Below are 24,205 nucleotides of genomic sequence, written 5' to 3' on the forward strand. Positions count from 1 at the left end.
TGCAACACCTTCAATTAGGCAAGGCACTCTTCCTCTGAATATCGCTTCTAAAAGGGCAGCCTCTTTGCCTCTCTTGTTGGTCTACAACCGCAATTTCAGTATCTTATATAAGCAGCAAGGATTCCCTTCCCCAAATTTGCCTTCACCTCTTTGCCACTGTTAGCCACATAGTTATCCAGAAGCCTTGGTGCCACCCTCTTGGCTTTAGGTAATGCTTGCACACATGTATCTGGGGCAAGGTTGAACTTCTATTGGGCTCACAGCAATGGCTGATCTGGTTTCTGGCTTTGAGAAAGGCTGCTGTTACTCATTAAGGGTATACTCTTGGTGTGGGCAATGCTTGCGCTCTCTCCAACTGCAGATACCATTTTAAACACTTGATTTCTTTATCGAACAATGCTTGTTTGTACAAAGAGATAACGTTCACTCTTTACTTGCAAAATAAATCTAAGATCACGCAAACTTCATAAAATTTAAAGGCTTTAAGTGTTTAACAATTATGTTACCCAAAGTTCGTTCTGCTTGGTATGAGACAATCAACCACTTCTTAAGAGTTTGATAAGCTTTAAATGTTGAACAATGGTCTTTAGCAATGTTCGTTTTTTGCTTAATAAGAAACACACAACCACTTCTTCTTAAGTTAAGGGTTTATGTCTTCTGATAGCATTTGATTGCATGCGAGTAAAAAACATTTCCATTCACACAGGCTGGCTAATTCTTATTGTTCCCTTGTTCACGAATGCAACAAACAACTTTGGATCGCTTTGGCTTCAACGTGAGTGAAGATTTGACTGGATCCTGTTACCCGCAGTCCTCGCACAAGGAATCAGGACAACAGGTATGACTTCGAGCACGTCGCCTACTGCTTCTGGATTCACTGGGACACACACCCTTCCTCTGCTCAGGTGTCTCCGGTCCAGCCACTGACCAAAGTACCCTCTCTCACTCCCAAGACCTGCAACACCCCCACAGCTTCTCGCTTTGATCTCCGACACGTTTCCCGCCCAGCAACCATGGCAATCAGGCTCACATGGGAGAAGACAGTCTCTCTGCACCTTTTCCCTTGTGCAGCCTCTGCACTTCAGTGTTTGGGGGAACAGGACCCTCTCAGAACAAGCAGGTGAAATCTGCTGTATTCACATTCCAGCATCCCTTGGCAGCTCTGTAGCTTCTTCTTTTTGTCTCTACTACTGCAGCTTCCACTTCACTCACAGTCCCAGCCCCTTCTAATTGCCTGCACCTGAGGTGGCCTTTTATGCCTCCAAGGCTCTTTCAGGTGTGGGCTGTTAGGTTCCATTGCCTGACTACTGCATGCCTCTTCTGCCCTCTTCCTTGCCCCAGTACTCAAAGGATTATGGAACATGTAGTCTACAACAACGAAATTAGTTCTTTTAGGTATTTGTTTGACTTTAAGGGTAGATTAGTTTCCCTTAAGGTCTTAACGTCTGTTGAAATTGAACCTTTAGAATGTGTTGTTACAGGGGTGGACACTTTATTTAACGCAACATTTCCAGATTCCTTCACAGTATGCCTTTGGGAGTAAGGAAGGTGTTTATCATGAAATCCATTAACAGGTCTTTCCATTGGTAAGGCTTGTACAGATTTTATGATACTTGTGCCCAGAACCACACGTTTTATATGTAAGTTAGCGACATTATAACAATACGTCATTACCTTTTTTGGTAACCTAGAAATATGTACCTTGTCAAAGGACAAATACTGTGTCTCATCCTATGGGATCTCCTCACCACCCTGGACATTATCTGCTCCCAGGTGATCCTCCCACAGTACACCACCCCCAACAAAAGGATCAGGAAGCGTCTGCCTTTGCCTGGCCACCTGGGAGGAGACTTTAGGCAGGGTTTTAGTGAGGGGTCTGTAGGATTCTTCAAACTGCCTACCAAAATACTGTTAGATTACTGCATAGTTTTTTTCTGTCTCAATATTTCAGTCAAGCAGGCAGTAAAGAGCTCAATGTCAAAAAAGAGCCTTCCTTCGATATCAAGTAGGCCTTCATCCCTCAGCATCTAATACCAAACACAGTGGGGATTGTGTCGATGATAGTGCTCTGAACTCCTGGGGACATCAGAGCCAGCCAAAAGGCGGCATATACTCCAGAAGAGTCTTTTGTCGCCTACTTTATTTGTGGTGCCAAGGTGTTTTTTGCTAGAGGTTCTGTCCAACATTATTCTGAGCCGGATACCAATAAAGAGAGTGTGTCTGTCTTTAATGGACCCTTTTTCCCAGTACAAACAGCACATTTGTCGAACAGTGATGTGATATGTTTTCAGTCACAGCACAGCAGGACTATGGAAAACAGAACTAAAAACGCCCTACATCAACAGAGAAAAACCACTAAGCGAAGGAAAAGAATAAAATATTGAAAGAATCAACCAAATAAGTGGTTTCTTTTCAAATTGACCCAACAATACTGCTTCAGCAGAGAGATCTTTTCAGAGCTCAGAAAAAATAACCAACTACAACTGCCATTTTGCTACCTGATGGGAACTGGTACTTGCTGTGACATTAAAAGGGACAGTGTCTCTTTTTACATCTTCATATTAAAGCTGCACATCTGTTTTTTTCTAAGAACAGGGTTGTAGAAAGGCATTGGAGGTACACCGCTTGTTTTTCTGGAGGGGAATGTGTCTGAATCAATAGCTTTTATGACTGGTAGGGATTAATATGATAATCAATGTTGAAAGTTATTTCATGCTTTTACATGTAAGCAGAATTTTCTCTCCTATGGTGAAGTGTCCAGGATCCTTCCCATAGGTGGAGATATTCAAGGTTTATGAATATCAATGAAGATCCTTCGATGTAGAAGCAAATAGTCAGGCACAGGGCTGATCAAAGTCAAACAAGGGCTATTGTGAGATTGTAATAAGCAAATCCTGTAAAGCCAAACAAATTACTTTCATGGTACATAGATTTGCATATCATCATGCCGGGTTCACATTGGGAGGCATTCTTGATCTTTATTAACAGTGGTTTTGTCCTGTAATAGTATATGGGCTTGATGAACTTGGGATGCAAGACCTAGAGTGGTTACAGGTGCTTGAAGGTTTTTTTGGGAGATGTGTCCTCAGGCTTCCTCCATCTGTCTCTATCGAATACATACGGCTAGAACTAGGACTGCTGTCTTTAAAATCATTGGCACTTAAGCATAGAGGGTAACTTTTTTTGAAATCCAAAACATCTCGTACATGCCCCCTTCCAAGTTAGGTGCTAATCTTTGTCTCAAGCATAAACCCGATAAAGACTAGGAGTTCATGAAATTGGTAAAGACCTGTTCTATAAACTAGATTGGAAACCTGATTTCGGACGTTGTTTGAATTTCCTGAAATAGAAGGGGCCTTCACCTGCCGTTTAAAAATATGGGACTGGGTCAACAACTATGAACACTTGCAGACACTCAATAATTATAGTCAAGTAGCGCAAGTTGTTCATAAGTTTATGAAACAACAAGGTTACCCGTTACGTTGCCCAGATCCCGAGGTGTAGCGATTTAGATTGTTAATGCGCACTAATCAGCTCCCTGTGAGAACCATCCGTAGATGAAAGGATGTGAAAATTGTGAAGTATACTCTAATTTAGAATGTGTGATCAATTAAGATATGTACGTACAAAGTTTTTCCTATATCATGAACATTTTGTTACATATTAATATACCAATATGAATTTGCATTCTATTAACTTTGTAAAAGTTCACTTATGAGCCGATCACAAATAAATAAATAAAAGTCAAACAGACAAATGATGCTCTCCATTCCTTCTGAATGAAAGTAAGAAGTGAGAGGCAGCAAATAGAAGTAGCATAATTAATTACCTCAAATTAATCCAAGTTGAAGAGTGACTAGTCATGCAATATGACAGCAATGCTGTCAATGGGACCTAACCAGATCAAGATGAGTTAAATAACCTGACCAAGAATGAGAACGTCATGGTTTGTGTTACTACAATTAGGTTAACTGGTCATGTTAGACTATATGAAGGGGAATATGACATTCAAGGCATTTAGCTTTGCAACGTTTTGCAGGTAGAAGGGTATAATGAGAGCAGGAAAGACAAGTAAGCCCAAACATTCAGTTTCAGGATTAAAATAAAGAACATGTACAATATAAACTTAGGTTTTCATTCTGTTGAAGCTTGTGTAGCAGGAAAAACAAAAACATTCTTCCTGCATTATGGTTTTGGATTGGGAATAAGGGGGCATTGCTGCCCATTTTCCAGAGGATGGTCTGCTGTAATGTATCCCTGTGTCCTCAGATTCACTGCAAGGAGACCCATAAAGAGGACAATGCTGATGATTCTGCTCACACTGGAATTTTCATGAATATGCAATCTTCTCTGTGAGATTCTGTCCCACTCTCTTGATAAAAGTTCAAAAGCATAGGTGAAGAGTAAATGATTCTTTAGTGTTGATACACGCAGCAACAAACTCTGCATCTTCTCAGATTGCCTTCCCTGGAAAACTGTCATCTGGAGTTTCGGCAGTCATCTAAGGTCTGCTCTGACATGTCATTCCATCCAAGAGAATACATGCTTGCTTAAGGCTTGCATGCTACGACACCAATACTTTGTGTAGCACACAGAGAAGCATCCCATGTAACGATCTTGCCCTGTAGATGTGGAAGTTGTCGATCTGTTCAGGTTGGATTCTCCAACACCATAAAATGAGTCTGCAAAAATATTGTGGACAGCTCACACTATCAATAAACATATCAACCCAGCAATCTCCCCCCAATACACTCCTAACTGAACATTATAAACTGAATGTTTCAGAAATAAGATAAAGCAAGCAATTTTGGTTCTACATTACTCATAGTCTCTTGACAAATCCAAAAGGAATTAACTAGACTGTTACCCCTTAATCTTTTGCAGCCAAGGAAATGTTTCAACAGGGGTACATTCTTTTTAACAAGGGTATGAATACAGTTTGGAAACTGGCCAATTTGTTGTAGGTAAATTAAAGATTTGCAAAGGGGCCTTTAATTAGGAAGATCCAGGCTTTCCGAATTTAAGTGAATGACAATATTGAGAAGTGTCTCAGATGTGGATGATCTATCAAATCCACAATAGTGCGCTACAGGTTAGGTTTTGGAAAATACACAGGGAATTTACTGCTTCTCAATCACCCTGAAGATCATCCTTTTTATGGTTATTTACCAAAGTAATCAGGATCTACTGTATTAATTTTTGGTGTTACAAGAAATTACTCAGGGAGTTGTAAAGTGAAGAAATGTATTCCTTTGATTAATTCCTTCATACAATGACTCTCTTGATCTATGGTTTATGTTTAATAGCACACACACATGATAGGCTATGAAATATTACAGCAAATAAAGTGTGCTCGTTCACATGTTTAAATATGATTGAGACATTCAAAGACTTAATTACATAATAAAATAATTCTCTGGCTAAAAGAAATAAAATCAGTGTAATTCTGGATTAGTTTACTGTATTCTCTTTTAACATTGCTTGTGACATAAGATTGTGCATTTAGGTATTTGTTATGCCTCATCACTGAATTTGATTCCCTGCATGTAGCCAATTCATACTGTAAACAGCTGTAAACAACTACAAAAGCACCAGCTCCCCCTTATTCCCAATCCAAAAGTAAGGATGAATTTTATGTTCAAAGTTATCAAGAAATGAGTAAATATGTTCCAAGGTGTCACCATTATAGAATGACAAATTTCCTTCTTCATAATTTAGATATACTGAAACTTTACTGGGTTTTTCAGCCAGTGACAGTCGTTCTTGAGGAGAAGACAATGCCCAGAGATAGCCATCACACCTATCGATTGCCCATACACCGTCCTCTGGTGTTTCCTTCATTCTTCCCTTCCTCTTGACAGACTCACTAACAACCCCGAGAGCCCAGAATTTCCCATTCCTGACATCCACCTCCCAGTAATGCGTTCCAGAGGTGAAGGCCTCAGATGATATGACACAAGTTGCAGTATCAAATCGCTCATGATTATCAGGCAGGTGCAGTGCTGGGTCAACTCGTTTCACAGTTCTCCGATCTCCAGACAGCATTAGCTCCCTGTTAGCCGTCTTTGCATCAAAAGTTAAATACTCTGAAGAGACTAAATTAAGAGACAGAGAACAAAAGAGGAACAGGTTATTTGGGTGATAGGTTCCTTGCCATTTCTGTGATTTTTAATCAGATGGGATATTACATTTAAAATAAAAGTATAACTTTCTTCAACTTTCCAAAGTGCTCTTAAACAACATCAAATGTTAGGAGGGATGAAGGGTAAAATGTTGAAATAAAGAAAAGTTGCTTTAATAATAGATTTGGGAAGTAATATACCAAACAAAAGTCTACTGATATTGTACAATTAGAATAAAAGTATTGAATTGGAGATTTTTTCAAGTAAGAACTGATATTTCCTTTAACATAAATTGCACTTAAAAATAAAGAAACAAAATTTAACAGATAGTTTTGAAACAAGGAGCCAGATCACATAGCGTCACTCTCACTTGAGCCCCCGCCTCTCACCGATTGTATATATTCTATACACTGAAATGTACCTGCTACAGAAGGAACAAGTTACTTACCTATAACTGTTGTTCTCCAGCATGGGTCTGGCATGGATTCACATGCTCATGAATATTCCTCGTCGTCAGGCTGGGAATCCTCGGTAAAGAAAAAATCAGTATCAGTTTTGTTTCTGATCTGTCTTTCTCAGTAGTAACCAATCACTGGTCTCTGGGTCAAACTGCCCCCAGCCAATGACTGCCCCCTCCCTAAGCCCCGCCTCTGGCAGCCATCTTCAGATTTGGTAGTACGCAAAGTGGCAGTCTGACCAAGTGAAGAGCCGTAGACGGGCAGGAGGGAGATTTCGCATGTGAATCCATGCCAGACCCATGCTGGAGAACAACAGTTACAGGTAAGTAACTTGTTCCTTCTCCAGCATGGGGTCTGGCATGGATTCACATGCTCATGAAAATAAGAATAAATAGCAGTACACATGCACAACCACGGGAGGTGGTAAGGCTCAACATTAAGCATTACATAAAACTCAACATTTAAGCATCTCTTACCTCCTCACCAGGCTCACCTTAAGCGAACAGGTTGCGCAGCACTGCCTGGCCGACTCTGGACTCCTCCCTGAAATCCCGGTCGATGCAGTAGAATCTCGTGAAGGTGTGCGTCGACCTCCACGTAGCAGCCCTGCAGATGTCCAGCAGGGGCACACCAGACAAGAACGCTGTGGTAGCAGCGATCGCTCTGGTCGAGTGGGCTCTCGGACGGCCTGGCAACGGTCGCTTTGCCAACCGATGACAATGCATGATACAGCCGGAGAGCCATCTGGAAATGGAAGCCTTCGAGAGAGCCTTCCCTTGGTTCACAGGTCCAAAGTTTACAAACAGCTGTGATGTCTTCTGAAAACTCTTTGTTCGGTCCACGTAGAACTTCAGCGCTCTAGCCACATCCAGCGAGTGCAAAGTCCTCTCGGCCGGAGACGAAGGCAACGGGAAGAAAACAGGTAACACCAAGGGCTCGTTGAGGTGGAAGTCCGACGGCACCTTGGGCATAAACGAGGGGTGCGTCCTAAGCACCACCCTCGTGTCATGAAAAGTTAAGTATGGAGGCTTGCAGGATAGGGCGTGGATCTCTCTCACTCGCCGTGCAGAGGTGATGGCCACAAGAAACGCAGTCTTCCACGACAGGAATTTCAGCGGTGCCGAATGCAGGGGTTCGAATGGCGCCCCCATGAGCCTGGTCAGCACCACGTTGAGTTCCCACGTCGGGGCAGGAGCCTTCACCGGCGGGAACGATCGGAACAGTCCCTTCTGAAATTCCTTCACCAGGCGATGGGACCACAAGGACGTCCGTCCTGTGGTTCTGGTGTATCGGGAGATCGCAGCCAGATGTATCTTGATGGAGGCGTGAGCCAGTCCAGCCTTGGCCAGCGATAGTAGGTACGGCAGTGCTTGAGGGGCCGTAATCCGTAGAGGGTTAATCTTCTGTGCACGGCACCAGACAGAGAACCTCTTCCACTTATGTCCGTAGCACTTGAGAGTTGAGGACGCCCTGGCTCTTGCAAGGACCTCTCTGCAGTCACCCAGGATATCGTACCCTCCAAACTCTAGCGCTGCAGGAGCCAGGCCTGCAAGTTCAGCGACTCCGGGTCGTGATGAAGTATGGCGCCCCCTTCTCTGGAGAGAATATCCGCGTCCGTCGGCAGCTTGACTGGTGGGGACGCTGACAAGTCCAGAAGGTCCGGGAACCAGATCTGCCTCAGCCACGCCGGTGCGACCAGGATCATCCTGCACCGGGACCTCTTGAGTTGGTTGACGAGTCGGAGCAGCAACGGCAACGGAGGGAATGCATAAAGGAACAGGCCTTCCCAGGAGAACGAGAAAGCATCGCCCATGCTCCTCTGCTGGGGAAACCTGCTGGCAAACCTCTGGCACTTGGAGTTCGTCGCCGTCGCAAACAGGTCGATCTGGGGTTTTCCCCATCGTTCGAAGAGTCGCTCCACTTGATCCTGGCGTAGTTCCCACTCGTGGCACGAGCGCAGCTCCCTGCTGAGTGAGTCGGCAATGGTGTTTTTTATCCCTGCCAGATGAAAGGGTACCAGAAACATCCCTTGGGCGACGGCCCAATGCCACAGATCCTGGGCTTCCTTGGAGAGGGCTGGGGATCTGGTTCCTCCCTGCTTCCGGATGTAGAACATCGTGGTGGTGTTGTTGGTGAAAATTCTAACCACCTTGCCCTTGAGGGAGGGGAGAAAGGACCTGAGGGCCCAGAACACTGCACAGAGCTCCAGGATGTTGATGTGGAGCGGCTTCTCCTCCGGGAGCCAAAGGCCTCTTGCGTGAAGTTCTCCGGTGTGCGCTCCCCACCCTTCCAGGGAGGCATCCGTCGTCACTGTTATCTGGTGGGATGGGGTCTGAAATTCTGTGCCCGCCGTCAGATGAGCACGGGTGCCCCACCACCGGATTGCTCGTCGGAAGGTCTCGTCGAGCGGAATCCCACCCTCGAAACTGCCCGTCGCTTGGATCCAGCGGGAGTCGAGGAACTCTTGCAGAGGGCGCATCCGAAGCCTGCACAGGCGCATGAGATATATGCAGGAGGACATCATCCCGAGGAGGGACTTGATGGACCTCACCCTGGCCACGTCCGTGGCCAGCAGGCGCTGCACCTTGCCCAGGATGGCCTTCGTCCTTTCTTCCGACGGTGAGGCCAGGCGCGCCACAGTGTCGAGCTTTGCTCCCAGAAACAGTGCGACTTGCGACCGGACCAGGTGGGATTTGGGAAAGTTGATGGAGAATCCCAGGTCCGAGAGCAGCTGGACGGTCTTTGTTGTGTGATCCACGGCGAGCTCCCTTGTCCCTGCTCAGATGAGCCAGTCGTCCGGGTAGGGGTAGACGTGGATCCTCTGCAGGCGCAGCCCCGCTGCCACCGGTGCGAGGCACTTGGTGATCACCCTGGTTGCTGACTTAAATCCGAACGGGAGGGCCTTGAACTGGTAGTGCCGTCCCTGGAACACAAACCTGAGGAACATTCTGTGACCTTTCGGAATGGGGATGTGGAAGTACGCATCCTCGAAATCCAACGACAGGAAATCGCCCTCCTCCAGCTGTCCCAGCACGTGCTGGAGGGTGACCATCCGGAATTTCTGTGCCTTGATGTATTTGTTCAGCCGTCGTAGGTCCAGGATGGGGCGCCATCCTCCTGTCTTCTTTTCTACTAGGAAGTACCTGGAGTATACTCCGGAGCCCGGGAGCCTCTTTGGGACGAGCTCGATGGCACCTTTTCTGAGCAACGCCCTCACCTCCAAAAGTAGTTGAGGGACGTGATTTTCCTTCCTGACCACGGGTGGAATGTGGGGGCACTTTTTTTAGAAATTCAAGGGCGTGCCCCTGGGCCAGGGCGTCCAGCACCCAACGGTCGGTGGAGATGGACTACCACATGCTGATGAACTTCGCCAGCCGGCCTCCCACCGAGGTGCTTCGGTGGGGGCCCGACCCCGCTGTCGGTTCAATCTTGCTTGGCGGACGCCTTGCCGCCTTGGCCTCCCTGGCGACGACGGCGGGGTCCCCCCGACTTGCCTCGTCCTCTATAGGCTTCCTGCGACGAGGAGCGGGCCGCCTGGCGGTACGTAGAGGAGCCACCGCCAAATCCCTTGGAGGCACCCTTCTTGCCTCTGGTGCTCCGAAAGGAGGGCCTCCGTTGCCGGAGAATGCCTAGGGCCATAGCAGTCTCTGTATCCGCCTTGATGGCTTGGAGGGACTCATCCACCGTTTTCCCAAACAGGTTGTTCCCGTCGAACGGCATGTCCAGCACCTTGGCTTGCACATCCTGGCGGAAATCCGTAGCCTTGAGCCAACCTCATCGTCTAAGGCAAACGCCGTTGCCTAGCTGTGGAAACCGGTGTCAGCAATGTCCGTTGCCACTGTAATGGCGTGGTCCGACGCCACTTCGCCTTCTTGCAGGATCTCCAGGGCCTCGGGCCTCTTGTCATCCGGTAGGAATTCCAACAGGGGGGGCGATCTTGAACCATAACTCCCTGTCATAGCGGCCCACGATTGCGAGGGCGTTGGCCATCTTAATCGCTGTTGCCGCCGACGAGATAACTCGTCGTCCCGTCCCATTGCGTGCAGCTTCTCCCCCTCGCCGTCCGGCGGGGAAGTTGACGTTGAGACCGACGCCACCCCCGCTTTCTTCTTGGCCGCCGCCGAGACGACCGAGTCCGAGGTAGGTTGTGCCCTAAGGCACAGAGGGGCCACGTCGGGGACCCGGCACTTCTTCTCGTGATCCTTCTTGGCAGGCGTCGTAGAAGGGTTCTTGAGAAGGGTGAGACCCTCGTTCCAGATGTCATCCAGCAGAGGCACGGCAAGGACTGACTTCCTACTGGCCTCGCGCCATTGGTAAAGGAAAGCTTCCTTCTTCTCCTTGGGGCAGAGCTGAAAAAGCTTGGATGCCCTGGCGATCATTGCGTGGAAAGATCCAATCTCATCGGACGGGGAGGCCCGGGCTGCTGATGGGAGCTCCATCCTGTCGTCACCGCCGTCGACGTCGGTACCCGTCGTGGCCGTGTCCATTCCCGTGTCATCCCCAGGGACGGGGGACGTGGGGAAAGGCTGAGCAGGCCACGAGGGCTGAGAAGGCGGGGCTGGGTGGATCCGTCTTCTCTTGTTCGGGGGGCTTCCCACCGGGACCGGCTCTAGTTCCTCCGCCGGACCTGGAACCGGGTCCTCTGTCAGTGGTAAGGGCAATCTCGTCCTTATCTCTGAGCATAAGGATTGTATCGCCAACAAAATGGCTGCCGAGTTATCCTGCGGCTCCGGAAGTGACGGGAGCAACGGCTGACTAGGACCCTCGCCAGTGCCGCCATCACCCCCATCGTCACCCTCGTCGGGAGCCCACCCGTGGGGACGGGCCTCCTCGATGCCCTCGTCGAGGCCCTCTAGAACTTCTGCCAACTCCTCCTCGGCTGTTGTGTCCGTGTCCACAATGGCCACCGGCCCCCCTCATTTTCCGGCGGGGTCTTCACAAGGGTCTTTTCGATGGGTCTGAAAGAGGTTTCCCTCTGCGGAGGCAGGGAGACTCTGTGCCCCGAGGCCGCCTCCACTGATGTAGCCTCCACAGGCTGCGCCAGGGCCGCCACGACTCCCTCGATAGAGGCCTTGGCCGGGTGAATCAAGGCCTTCACCGCCTTAGGCGCGCTTGAGGCCTTCACCTTGGGGGGAGGGTCACTGCCTCGCTCCCCCTCAGCCGAATCCTTTGAGATCGACCGGGGCCTCTCCAGAGGCTTACCCGGGTTCTCGGATTTCCTCTTCCCCGAACCAGAGCGTTGGCTTGTGGTTGATGGTGCCGGGGAAGGTGTGCCCTGCCTGGCAGCCGAAGAGCCCGACCGTTCGACGCTCCCGGTGCCCGCGGACTCACAGTGCTTTGCCTTCTGTTGGGCCCCCGTCGCCGGGGAGCCCTCACAGGACTTAGAAGACCGCTCGGACTTCTTCTTCTTCTTCTCACCTGACAGACTCTTTCCTTCCAGCCAGTTGGAGAGACGAAGGTGTCGGTCCCTGATGGTCCATTCCGACATGTTCCTGCAAAACGCACAGTCCTTCTCCACGTGCGTTTTGTCCTCATGAAGGCAGTAGAGACATTTCGAATGCTCGTCCTCCTTGAACACATTCTGTAGCTGGCATCCAGAGCAGACCCTGAACAGCTTTCCGGGCGTTGAGCTTCCTTTCTCCTGGGCCATGTTCGGGTAGGCTGCAGAAACTTCTGGAATCCTCCAAGAAGCGTAACTGGACAAAATCTTCACCCTTGAGGGGCGTAGAAAAATCCGACACGGATCCCCGTTAATCGGATGTAGAAACGGTGGAGCTTAAGGCTCTATTTGACCGAAAAAATAGAAATTCTCTTTGAAAAAGCGCGAAAACGCAGCAAAAGCTCGAGAGCTAAACACGAGGACTCCCAACACTTGAGCGTGCGGTAAAAATCTGAAGATGGCTGCCAGAGGCGGGGCTTAGGGAGAGGGCAGTCATTGGCTGGGGGCAGTATGACCCAGAGACCAGACAGATAGAAACAAAACTGATACTGATTTTTTCCTTACCGAGGATCCCCAGCCTGACGACAAGGAACATTCATGAGCATGTGAATCCATGCCAGATCCCATGCTGGAGAATTAATAATATTATTTCATTGTCTGCCCAGATTGTATCCATACTGCAGCCCCTTAATCCCCCTCACTCCCGTCTTACCTTTGCCCTGTATATTGTATAATGCTGTTGGGGGAACAAATGGGACTTTCCCTCTTGGCCTTCTGTTCTGCTCAATCAGGCAGCACTGAGGATCAATGAGCCTACCACCGATATGTCAGCCAGTGTGCTTGTGACCAAATGCGGCCACCTTTATTCATTGGTTTATACTGAAACTTAGCTCAGCTAGGGCGCAACATGAAATTATAAGGAAATAAATACATTTTGGAAAGGTGTTTTAATGCAACTTACAGCAAATACTTTTTAAATAACCTAACAAAAATCTAATGTGTTCCCAAACCTCCATTTTTGAAATCCATTTGTGATAATATAACACACAATAATTGCAAAATGGGATGACCGGTTTGTCACGCTATATGCATGTTGGAACCAATTGAGCTAAATAACATTTTACCCATCTCAAACCATTTGGTCCCACTATCGCCATCCTAGCGTGCCCCTAGCCGTAGCGGGCCTCGCCCGTAGCCAACCACTACTCCACACTATACCCCTCAATTCCACAAAATTGTGAGGACCTTCAACCAGGTGAACCCTCGAACATAGCCTAAATTAGTTGAATAATGAGTTGCATTGAAATGCAAAAAAATAATGTTACATACAGCAAATCATGTAAACAATGATAGAATTTGAGGGGTGTACGTTAATTCTCTCTGCAACAGCGTATTACTTAAAATCATTGAATGTATATATGTTTGATTTTGTTTTTTTATTTTGTCTTGGTTTATTGCAATATTGTGGGCATGAAACACCAAGCTTAACATAGCTTGAGAAAAACACTAAGCTTGATACAGCTTGAGGCATCTGGCATCGCTTCATTTTGGGATGGGGTCAGGGGGATGGGACCCCTCTCAACCTTGGGTAAGAGGCCTATCAGGGTGAGACAGTTCTGTGCCAGAGACAGGAATTGCGAGTTTGGGGGCGGGGAGGGGGTTGAAGTCTCTGTCCCCACTTAATGTTCCAGTTTACAAATGCCACTTTTGCTCATCACCTACCTAGAGTACAAAATGATGGTCAGTTTTTTCTCTCTTGCATTCTATGACCGTGGAGACCAGAATTCCATATGATGGAAAAAGGAGCAAATAGCACACCAGTAAAAGAGCCATCAGTGAACAGCATGTCAGCGGAGCATCGCAGGGAGGCATTTCAGACAATCCTCATTCGCAGAACATGAACTCGGAAATAGACTGATTGAAGAGAGCCACTGTTTCGGGTTACCGGCAGACCTGGGTTAAAAAACGGTGCAGGCTCAAAGATGGTTTTATGTGTTTCCAGCTCTGAAAACCGGCCCCTGGGTGAGAACAAGATAGCAGTGGGTCCGGGAATCAGCTGAGCTTGAGGACTAATGGGGGTGGATGAAAATAAAGGGACACTGAAGGACCGGGTGTGATCAACGGAGAAGGCAGACCGAGAGAGTGTGCAAGGCGAGATATTGGTTGGTGAAAGCAAATGGCACTTGGGTGTGGCAGCATGTATATGGTGACTAAGCTGGCCAATTGGGAATAAGTGGGAGTGTATAGGAATCAGTGAGAGTGAGAAATGTGAGCAAGTTAAAGGAGGGTGACTGCGAGAGGAGCGGTGAAGTGTAGTGTAGAGCAGAGCATTAAGTACTGGGAGGCCAGTTGAGTCAAACGTAGTAGGAGACTGTAGTAGAGAGGTGGGAGATGTAGTCAAGAGTAGTAGGAGGAGAGTATAGTCAAGTGTAGTTGTAGGAGAGACTAGTGAGAAGAAAGTGGTAAAGAGGGGAGTGGAAAGTAGAGGCAGAGTAGCAGTAGACGTGAGATGGAAGAACAATGGAGGGACAGAGAATGAAAGAGGAAGAGCAAGTGGAGAGAGGGAGGAAGAGAAGGGAGGAGAGTAGAAGGAAGGGAAAGGAAGGGAGGCACAACAGGGTGAAGAGAACAAGAGAGACGAGGTAAGAGCAAGTGAGTCCTGGGAGGCTATAAGGTCACACTTCTTAAAACCATTTTTCATGTGGGACCCACCCAGAAGATCCCAGAGGAAGTAGGAGAGACGGCCTTTACAGTTAGGCTCTCACCAATAGCCAGCTCGACCTTAGACAGTAGGCGTTACCAATCACTAGTGACCACTTGGGGGGGGGGGGAAGGGTTTAGGCACACCTGGGCTATGACTATCAAAGCCCATGGGAGACAAGAGAGAGAGATGGCCCTTAGTGAGACTGTATTCAAACATTTTCATAAAAACACATGAAACTTTTTCAAAAGGTGTGTTCTTGAAGCCATATGTAAACATATCTACTTGTACAGCTTGTTATTCTAACAGCTTGTTTCACATAGGTGTCCGATGTTTTGGTCAACATTTGCTGTGATAAGATTGCAGTAGGTGCCCAGTATTCCTACAATAGGGCCAATCTGCACAAGTTACCTTATTACAAGACCTTAGAGCATTTGATACTTAAGTTAACAATATGCAGAACCTATGCTTTATGAAACCTCTTTCTTTAATGGGTTTTCTTTCTGGAATTCATGACCAAAATTAATTTTGGAATTTATGACTTTGAAGAGTATTTTTTCCTTATTCTCGTCTAGTGGCATATTTGTAGATGATATCCAATTTTAAGCAGCTCTAAAGACAGCTACTTCTACCCGATTGTCTCACTGTAGACATAGTTATGCTGTAAAAGTATTCACACTTGCTTCTATGTGCATTAGTATGAATGTAGGTTTGTATTATGCCTGGAAACGTGCTGAAAGATGCCGATTCAGTTTAGAGGTCGGCACACTGGCACAATTATTTCCCTGGATGTCAGAGGATTTATTTTTAATGTCCAGGCCATCGCAAGGATGAATGCTGCTGCAGGCAAAGTGACCTTTTAGAGTCTTGCTCCTTTACAAGTGCCAGATTTTTTTTTTTCTGGTCGCAATAGAATACCTTCTGATGTCACCCTGCTGATTCTACCCCAGTAAGCAGCGTACATTTTCCTTATTGAAGCACTGGGCCCACTGAAGAGGATTACATTCATGCACAGAAGCTCTGCTTTGGCATTTACTTTAAATGTGTAGAGTTAAGTATATGTTTCCGATGCTGGATTTTCCTGCCAATATTTCTAGGATTTATGAGGTCTTCCCGATTTCTTTTTGCCAAAATACACTTTTGCTGAATTTGTTTGCAGGTTTTTACCACATTTCTTAACCATAAAATGCAGGGGGGAGACCACCCCACAGCCACCTTTACACCCCACACATCCCCTTCTATGTACATTTCCCCAATTTACCATGTCAATTTTTGCAGAGACAGCCTCATCACGAGTTGGGGGTTGCTCTTAAATGCAACGGTAATGCAATTACCGCCACATTTAAGGGCTGGACCTATCATGTGTTGGAGGCGGAAAGTTTGGAGTTTCATCCCCAGCTTTTTGCTGTAGGTAAAAATCCTGCTTTCCGCCCATTTTTGGCGCTATTAGACCAGCGCTGATAGCGCCAGGAAAACCCCATTGGGTCCAATAGGGAATGGACAATAACCGCCCAACAGCTACTTGTGATCCCATGTTAATAGCGCAGGACCGAGGATACCTCCAGACTTGTGATGAGGCTTTTCAGTGGTAAAAAAAGGTGGCAAAAAATAAATTCGCCAAACTGGTATTTCGGCAAAGGTGTGGAATACCAATTTGATTAAAAGAGCAATAATGACTTCAGTAATGGGATTGCTCATTGTACCCTCTCAGGCAGTGCATATGGACTAGTCTTACTAAGAGGAATTGCCATCTGACGTGGGTCTCGAAGCCCAGCTTTTTTGATTTATATTAGTTAATAAAATTATGCCAGTAGTTATATTTCAGTAAGGGAAATCTACCAATTAGGTTTCCCTTTCATAAGCTCCAACCCAAAAAACGGTGTACAGTTGTGCCCTGCTGAATCAGTATCCTGATATGCAGCACCCACCCACCAGTGGCACAGAGTAGGTCCAGGGGTCACAGGTGAACTCTTGACAGCTGCAGGGGCAGCATTTAATATTATGTACGTCTGTTCCATAAACGACATAACTATGAAAATGATATCCTGGTGGCACGTACAACTGAAAATATAAGCTATACCTGAGTTTGAGGTATGGTGGCTAGCATCTTATAATTATCCAAGACATATCAATTTGGTATCACACATGTACGAGTCCTATGAGCATTATTTTTTTTTTTTTTTTTTTGCATTTAATTGTTTTACAATTTTTACAAAATCTTTCTGTTGGCGAGTGTTTTTCAGACGTTTCCATTGTGAGTCCATGATTTGGTGAAATTAAAATTCTCCCCTCTCTGCGTTTATTTCTTTAAAATCCTTGTTTTTTTGTTTTTCTTTGTTTACTCTCGGCTTAGTTTTTCTTCCAGTTTTAGACCTTCGAAGAATTTGGCTGTTGCTACTGTCAATGTTGTGGATTCTCCGCTCATTAGCATATTCCACTTATCTTCGTCACTGGTGGTAAGATGTTTCATTTTGTGTGATCGTAAGTAGGTCGTTCTGAGACTGTTTGTACCCGGACAGTGTAGAAGTAAGTGTCGCACTGTTTCGATTTCTAGGGTGTCACAGTACTGACAGTTTTTATCTTGAACCTGTTTTCTGAGGTATAAAATTTCTTTCGTCTTTAGAATGTTCAGACTTGCTCTCAGGAAGATTATACGCAGAGGTTTGTCCGGGAATTGTTTTAAGTAATTCCTTGTCTCGTCTATCCTTTGTATGTTGATTGTATGATGACTCTGTGATGTGTGCTTCTCTGCTTTTTCCAAGGTCTCGATCCAATCATGGATTTTTAATTTTTTCTTGATTTTCTCTGGGGTGCGTTCTATCTCCCATTCCGAACATCCAATTTTTTCTGACTGATCTAGTAGGTTTTTGTACCATTTTGTCATCATGTTGTTTTTTTGGTTCGTCATTTCTTGGTAGATGATGTCCAGAATAGTAGGCCGTGGAGTTCTTAGAATTTTTCCCAGGAACAAGAGACCGTTTCTGACTACTACTGATTCCAGTGATTGAAGACATAGTTCTCTTCGGATTACTGCTGTTGGGGTTGAATTGGGTAGTCGTAAGACTTTGCGCCAAAAAGCGCCTTCCAATTTTGTCCACAGTGTAGAAGGAAGATGTGGCATTGCTTCAGCCCCATAAATTAGTGCTGGAGTGACTTTGGCTTTGAAGAATTTTAGTACTGGGAGGATGGTGAATTTTCCAAATTTCCTTTCCAAGAGTGTTGCTTGTGCAGCCAATGTTTTCATCTTTAGGATAAGGTGTTCTTGCATCGATAGTTCTATTTGGCTGCGAGATATTTTCACTCCTAAGTATATGAAGGTTTTCACTGTCTCCAGCTTCTCTGAGTTAGCAAACCTTTGTGATCTTTTAGTTGGCCTAGATGATTTTTCCAAGATCATAATTTTAGTTTTTGCAGTATTCAGATCTAAGTCGTTCTTCTTCAAATAGCTTACAACACTGTCTAGTTGACGCTGCAGTCCGATTGGTGTTTGATCCAGCAGAAGGATATCGTCCGCATAGAGCAGTCTTGTCACTTTCGACTCTCCTATTTTTGGAGGAAAGGAGCGTGTGTCAATTTCTGCATCCACTATCTTATAGAGGGCAGGAGCTAGAGGGCATCCTTGTTTGACTCCTCTTGCTGTTTGTATACTTTCTGATAGTAGCCCAGCTTCGTTCAGGCGAACTCTGATTGAGGTGTTACTATACAGTGCTTTGATAGGGTTGAGGAGTGAAGTTGGGCACCTTTGTTTTTCCAGTTTGCTCCATAGTTTTCTCCTGTTTACACGGTCGAAGGCTTGTACCAGGTCGATCAAAGCTATGAAAATTGTTGGGTAGCCCTCGAAGACTCTGGCCTTCAGAATACTGATCATCATAATGTTGACCGTGGTGCCTAGATTTTTTTCAAAGCCTGTTTGCAGTGGATCTGCTGTCTTTGCCATTTTCTGCCAGTCTTGGAGTTTCTCTAGCACCAGGGATCCGAAGAGTTTGCCCAGCACGTCCAGTAGGGCAATAGGTCTGTAATTTCCTGGGTCATCCTTCAGCCGCTTTTTGTAAATTGGAACGATGTTAGCTGTTTGCCATGTAGCCGGGATAGATTGTGTTGTCCTACATCTTTTAAAGATTTCGGCTATTAACGGGGCCCAAGTTTCCACCTCTTGTTTGAGGTGTAAGTTTGTGATCCCGTCCGGACCTGGTGCACAGGAGTTATTTAATTTACTGATTTTCTTTCGAATCTCTTCCTCCGTACATGCCATCCATTTACTTTTTGCGGGTTTTGGTGATCTTTTTTCCGATGTCTCTGGTTCTTCAAATAAGTTTGTGAAGTGTTTTAGCCATCTGTCTTCAGGGACATTGTTGGTACTTGTTTTTGCTGGACCTGATAGTAGAGTCCAAAAGTCGTTCGAGTTCCTTTTGCAGACTGCTCTAAGCATGGTCTCTGCGTCTTCTTGGTACAATTTTCTTCGGATTGTTTGAAGCCACAATTTGTACTTTCTTTTTTGTTTGTTTGCAGAGTCTAAGTTTAACTGTGTGGGGTATTTTTTGGCTTTCCTTAATGATTTTCGTAACTCAGATTTCTTTGAGCGAATTTCCTCGTTGAATTTGTGACAATGTTTTTTTTCTGTTTTCCTTACATACCTGGGATGTTGGTAAGGGGTGAGCAGCGGGCAGTAGTCCAGGTTTTTCAATGTGTTGTTGTTGTTACCTCCTATCTCTTTTTGTTTGTAGGTCTCTGTGATCGAGGCAATGCCATCTTTTGTGATTTGTAGTCGGTTTCCTTGGGCGTTTATAGCCATCTTGGTTGACATGTTGAGTTGCAGGGGTTTGTTGGCATGCCATGTCGCTTTGAGTAATTTGTGGTCACTCCGGGTGGATACTATTATCTCAAAGCTTTTGATTTGTTGATATAAATCCCTGGATACAAAGATGTAGTCGATGGTGCTTGCATTTCCTTCCCCCTTCCAGGTTGGAATTCTAGGTCTGGTTGTTTCCAGGGAATTTAGGTTATACAAATCGCGGGATTCCATCAGCTCCGCCCATGCAAGGCCTCTTGCTGTTGATTTTGAGCAGGGGTTTGTTTTATTTCCTAGAGTTTTTACATTGCCTACCGTTGGGCAGGTCGAGTACAAATCTCCACATATTAGAATGTGGTCCACGTCGAATGTTGTTGTAGCCAAAGTTAATATTTTTTCTATCTCGTTTAAGAAAGCGGACGTATGGATTATGGCCGGGTTCCAATAGATGTTCAGCAACAGGATAAGATCTTTGTTCTTTTTTCTTGTTGCGTTTTCTTCTTTTGCCCATTCTAGGACAGTCGCTTGGATTAGTGTCTCTGATACCAGGTTGTGGGCTATTCGAAGCGATCCGCCCGTACGGACGGCCGTTAGAAGGCCCGATGTAGGGCAACCTTTTTCGCCTTTCTGGGCAGGAGACAGTTGGATCTCGTAACCGTCCATGCTGGGCGGCAACTGCAGCCAAGTTTCTTGTAGGCTTAGTAGGTCGAATCTGTCTAGGTTTATTTCGCCGGGTTCTGTCAGATGGATGTGGCCTCTAGTATTCCATGATCCGATAGTGATTGTTTGCTCTTTGTTGCATAGAGCATTTGCCATCTTTATTTGATCCCTTTCTTCACCTGAAGGGAAGCCCTTTGACTGCTATTTTCCAGTATAGCGTGTTAGTGCCTGAGGGAGCCATGCCCATCTTTTTGAGCTTTTGTCCGCTAGATCTAATCAGTTCTGGGTTGAGGTTGTTTCTCTCACAGTGTTTTTTTCTTTTCCTGTACCCTCCTGCGGCCTGATTGGGCCATTTATTTTTCTGGTTTTGGTTTTTTCTGTGTCCTCATCATCATCGTTCCAATGTCTTTTAATGTGGTGATCTTCTCTTGATTTTTCTTTTCTTGTTTCTTTCATAATTTCTGTCGCGCTTGACCCCTTAAGTTTACTGATTGTTTCTCTGTCTGTTTTTCTCGTATGTTCATAATTCATCGGGCTTGAAGGTTATTTTCTTTTTTCTTTCAGGTTATACTTTCTGTTCGGAGTATTATTTATCCAGTCCTTGGTTTCACTTGTTTTGTCTTCATAACTGTGCCTTTGTTTTGTTTCGTTCGTTTTTTGGATCTTTTGTCCTCTCTCTTCTAGTGTCGTTTCTCGCAGGAGATAACCCCGATTCGAAAATTCTTTTGTCATCTGAAGCATGAGTTTTTTTACAGATTGGGACATAATATTTAGAAAGATGCTGTCTGTCCGTCCTTTATGCGCAAATTCTACTATGTTTATGTCTATGCTTTTGATTTGATCTCCATTTGTGAGTTTGTCCAGGAGCTTCAACATGGCTCTTCTATTCAGGATGATTTTTCCTTCTGAGCTGGATCTTTTTTCTAGTTTTAGTGTTCGGGTCGAGTTACTTTTGTGAGTAAATATCGCTGAATTTCTAGTTCGATTTTGCTGTAAGGGCTGGTCCGAGGGTCTTTGATTAGACCTGTTTCTCTTATCTGAAGATTTGTCTCTTCTTCTACTGTTATATGTCTCGATAGCCGAACTTCTTCGTGTTCTTATCTCGCTTGCCTTGCCCTTTTGTCCTATGGGGGTCAAGTAAGTTTGTTGATATCGTCTATCACTTGTTTTTGTTTTTTCTTCTTGTCTCTCATTATCGAACATTCTTTTGCTGTACTTTGGATGAGCTTCCTCATTGGCTCCTTGTCTGTAATCATATTTATTTAGCTTTGTTTTTGATAGACGGAACAGCGTTTTTCTTTCTGGGGTGATCCGATCTTTTTTGTGTTCTGAATCCTCTAAATTTTCTCTTTTTTGTTCTGCATTTCTCATTTGTCTTTTATATTGATTTTCCCTTCGGTTTTGTGTTGGCTGTTCATTTTCCGCAAATGATACCTTTCTTTTTTTTGCCATAGAGCGAGGTATTTCAGACTAAGAATTTTCGATTGAGTAAGTGCTGATGTTAGATATATCAATCGTACTCTCATCTAGCTCCGGATTGAGTTCTCCTTTTTGATTTTTCTGAATGTTACTGTTTTCTTTCTTAGTTGTTTTTTTGTCTGTGATGGTTATCCATTTTGTCATTAGTTCATTTGTTTTGGTTGTTTTTTCTGCTTTCTTCTGGGCCTGTTTGTTGGAATTTTCCAGTTCTTGTGGAATTTTGAAGTGATCAGCTTTCCTTTCACTTTTTGTCAATGTCTCAGTTTCATTCAGCTTGTCTCTTGGGTTCATATGTTTTTTTAAACTGGTTGATTCTCGTGTGTCTCCCTTGGGTTTGTCTTTGTTGCACTTTTGTGCTGGTCTCTCGATATGCTTTTCTAGTGCTTCTTGTGGCTCTTTTCTGTTACTGGTCTCACTTGTTTTCGTCAGTATAGTTTGAGTGCTGTTATTGATTGATTTTTTCTTAAATTGAAACACGTCGTTCTTTCCTTGATCTATTTTATCCGTTTGTGTTCCTTGGTTTCTTGTACTGGCCTTCCACGATTCGAGGGCCAGAATGTATCCTTCCAAGTGGGTCAGCTTCGAGTTTACAGATGCTAATATTGAAGTGTGGTCCTTCAATGTATCGTTAATGGTCTCATATAATTTTCCAAATGGTGCTAGACCAACTGTCACTGCTGACATCACTAGTTGTAAATCCGGCTTTTTTCCAGGTGAATTTTTTTCTTTTGTTTTTGTGGTTTCTTGTCCCAGATTAGTTTTGTTTGGGGTCGAATAGAGTGGACGCAGAGCATCCACCAAGGAATTTTCTTTTCTTTGCTGGCAAATAGGTTTCAGATCTGGATTCTATTCTCTGCGCCTAACCATGTTTTTGTAGTTTAGTATAGCCTCTGCCAGCTGTATTTCTTCTTGGCTTCTTACACGGATGGTATTCGGTTTCTGTATGTTCTCATGGCTCTTTTTTGCCTCAATTGTTGTTGTTTCTTGGTTTGGTTTTCTAGTTTCTTCAGTTGCGTTTTTTTTGCCAAGCGTAATTTTTTCTTTTGAAAGCTCTTCTGTCAGTGTGACTACCTCCTTGTTGTTCGTACATTGAGTTTTTGGAATTTGTCTCGGTTTCTGATTGTTCTCATTTTCTTTAGATGACACTTTGGTTTCCAAAATACCTTTTTGTTCCTTATTTTGAATCAATTTCTTTCAGTGTCCAGTTTTGATTTTTCCCATTTATCTTGAAGGGTCTCATTTTGGCCGAAGTGCCATCGTAATTGGGGTGACGAAGTTCCTATTTCAAGGGAGTGCGTTGCTGTTATTTGTTTGAATGGAATTCTTTGAGGGGATGGAGGGATTCCCTCTAATATTTCCATATCAGAAAGTTCAAATCGATTCGTAATGGGAGTTTTCCCTAACTTCTCAAAGAATCTTCCGATCGGGTTGTTGGTCTGGGGCATCATTTTACCTTGTTTTTTTTGGTGTAGTTTCAGCGTGGATTTGGAGATTGGAGTTGATGAAAAAGTAACATCAGGAGTGCTGACATCTGGTTTTTTTGAGTTTCGATTATTTTCAAGTTCTTCGGTTTTTAGTTCCTGAGTATTTTCTTTTCCCGTGTTGTCGTTCTGATCGACACGTGAGAGATTCAAATCATTTTGGGACAAGATCTTGTTACTTGGGTCTTTGGCTGGGTATGTTTGTAGTTGGACCCATTTGTGTTCTCTCAAGATGTTGGTGTCGTCTGTTTCTTGTCCATCTTGATCTGTCAAGTATGATATGGTTCCGTTCATTGAACAGTTTTCTCTCCAATCAGTTATATTCAATTCGGGACTTGATAGATCTGCCCTGGCTGTCACTGGGTGTGTCTCTGTTTGGATCAGCCTTTTAAGTATGGGTGGACATGTGTTGTACTCTTTTTGATTTTTGAAAGAGGTATGGTCTGATGAGTTTTTTAAACTTTCTTCTGTGAGGAAGGTTTGTTGTAGTGAGTTAGCTGTATTCAAGGTATTGAGTTTATTTTGTTTCAGGTCAACCGTGGTCCGGCTGTGTTTTTCGCCGGTCTCTGTCTCATGATTCTTTACGGTGACAGATACAGAGTTCGTTGTCTGGTGGGGCCGACCGGTATTTCCACTTTTTCCTCCTCCGTCTTGTCTCGTCGTGCCTCTTCTTGGTCTACAGATAAACGCAAGCCCGGGATCTGTGCAGACTTCTCCTCTTGCATTACACCTCTTTCACCACCCGTCGCCCCCCTGATTCTGGATTTGTGCACCCTTTTCCTGCCCCTCCACCGGCAACCGCCGGCAAGGCGGTGCTGCAGCCAGATGTGCTCCCGTCTCGCTCCCCAGAAGGACCGGCAGCACCAGGCGTATCCGATGAGCATACAACGTCACAAGTAGGTAGATTGTATCTGTGTGGGGATCGAAGAGGGGGTATTGGGGGTGACAATATTGCTGTGGGGTGTGTGGTGGTCATTTCAGACGGGCTTTTTATTGTTAAGAGGCCACTTCGTAGTATACGTCCCGGTTCATCGATGATGTTAGCTAGGGGGGCTCCTGGGAGCGGGCAGCTATC

The 24,205-nt window shown here is 45.3% G+C and overlaps 1 protein-coding gene across 3 annotated transcripts in view; it reads right to left on the reverse strand.

The window, feature by feature from the left end:
* Positions 1–629: 629 nt before the first annotated feature.
* Positions 630–24,205, reverse strand: part of LOC138492319 (E3 ubiquitin-protein ligase TRIM39-like) — a 171,849-nt gene continuing 148,273 nt past the window's right edge. For all 3 annotated transcript variants that reach the window (XM_069619368.1, XM_069619367.1, XM_069619366.1), the window contains one exon: positions 630–6,095. In XM_069619368.1, the coding sequence (XP_069475469.1) occupies positions 5,581–6,095 (515 nt within the window). In that variant the 3' untranslated portion in view covers positions 630–5,580. The remainder of the gene's footprint in view (positions 6,096–24,205) is intronic.

This window comes from Ambystoma mexicanum, chromosome 10 (genome assembly GCF_040938575.1).
Source record: "Ambystoma mexicanum isolate Mex_15411 chromosome 10, UKY_AmexF1_1, whole genome shotgun sequence".
Classification (NCBI taxonomy): domain Eukaryota; kingdom Metazoa; phylum Chordata; class Amphibia; order Caudata; family Ambystomatidae; genus Ambystoma; species Ambystoma mexicanum.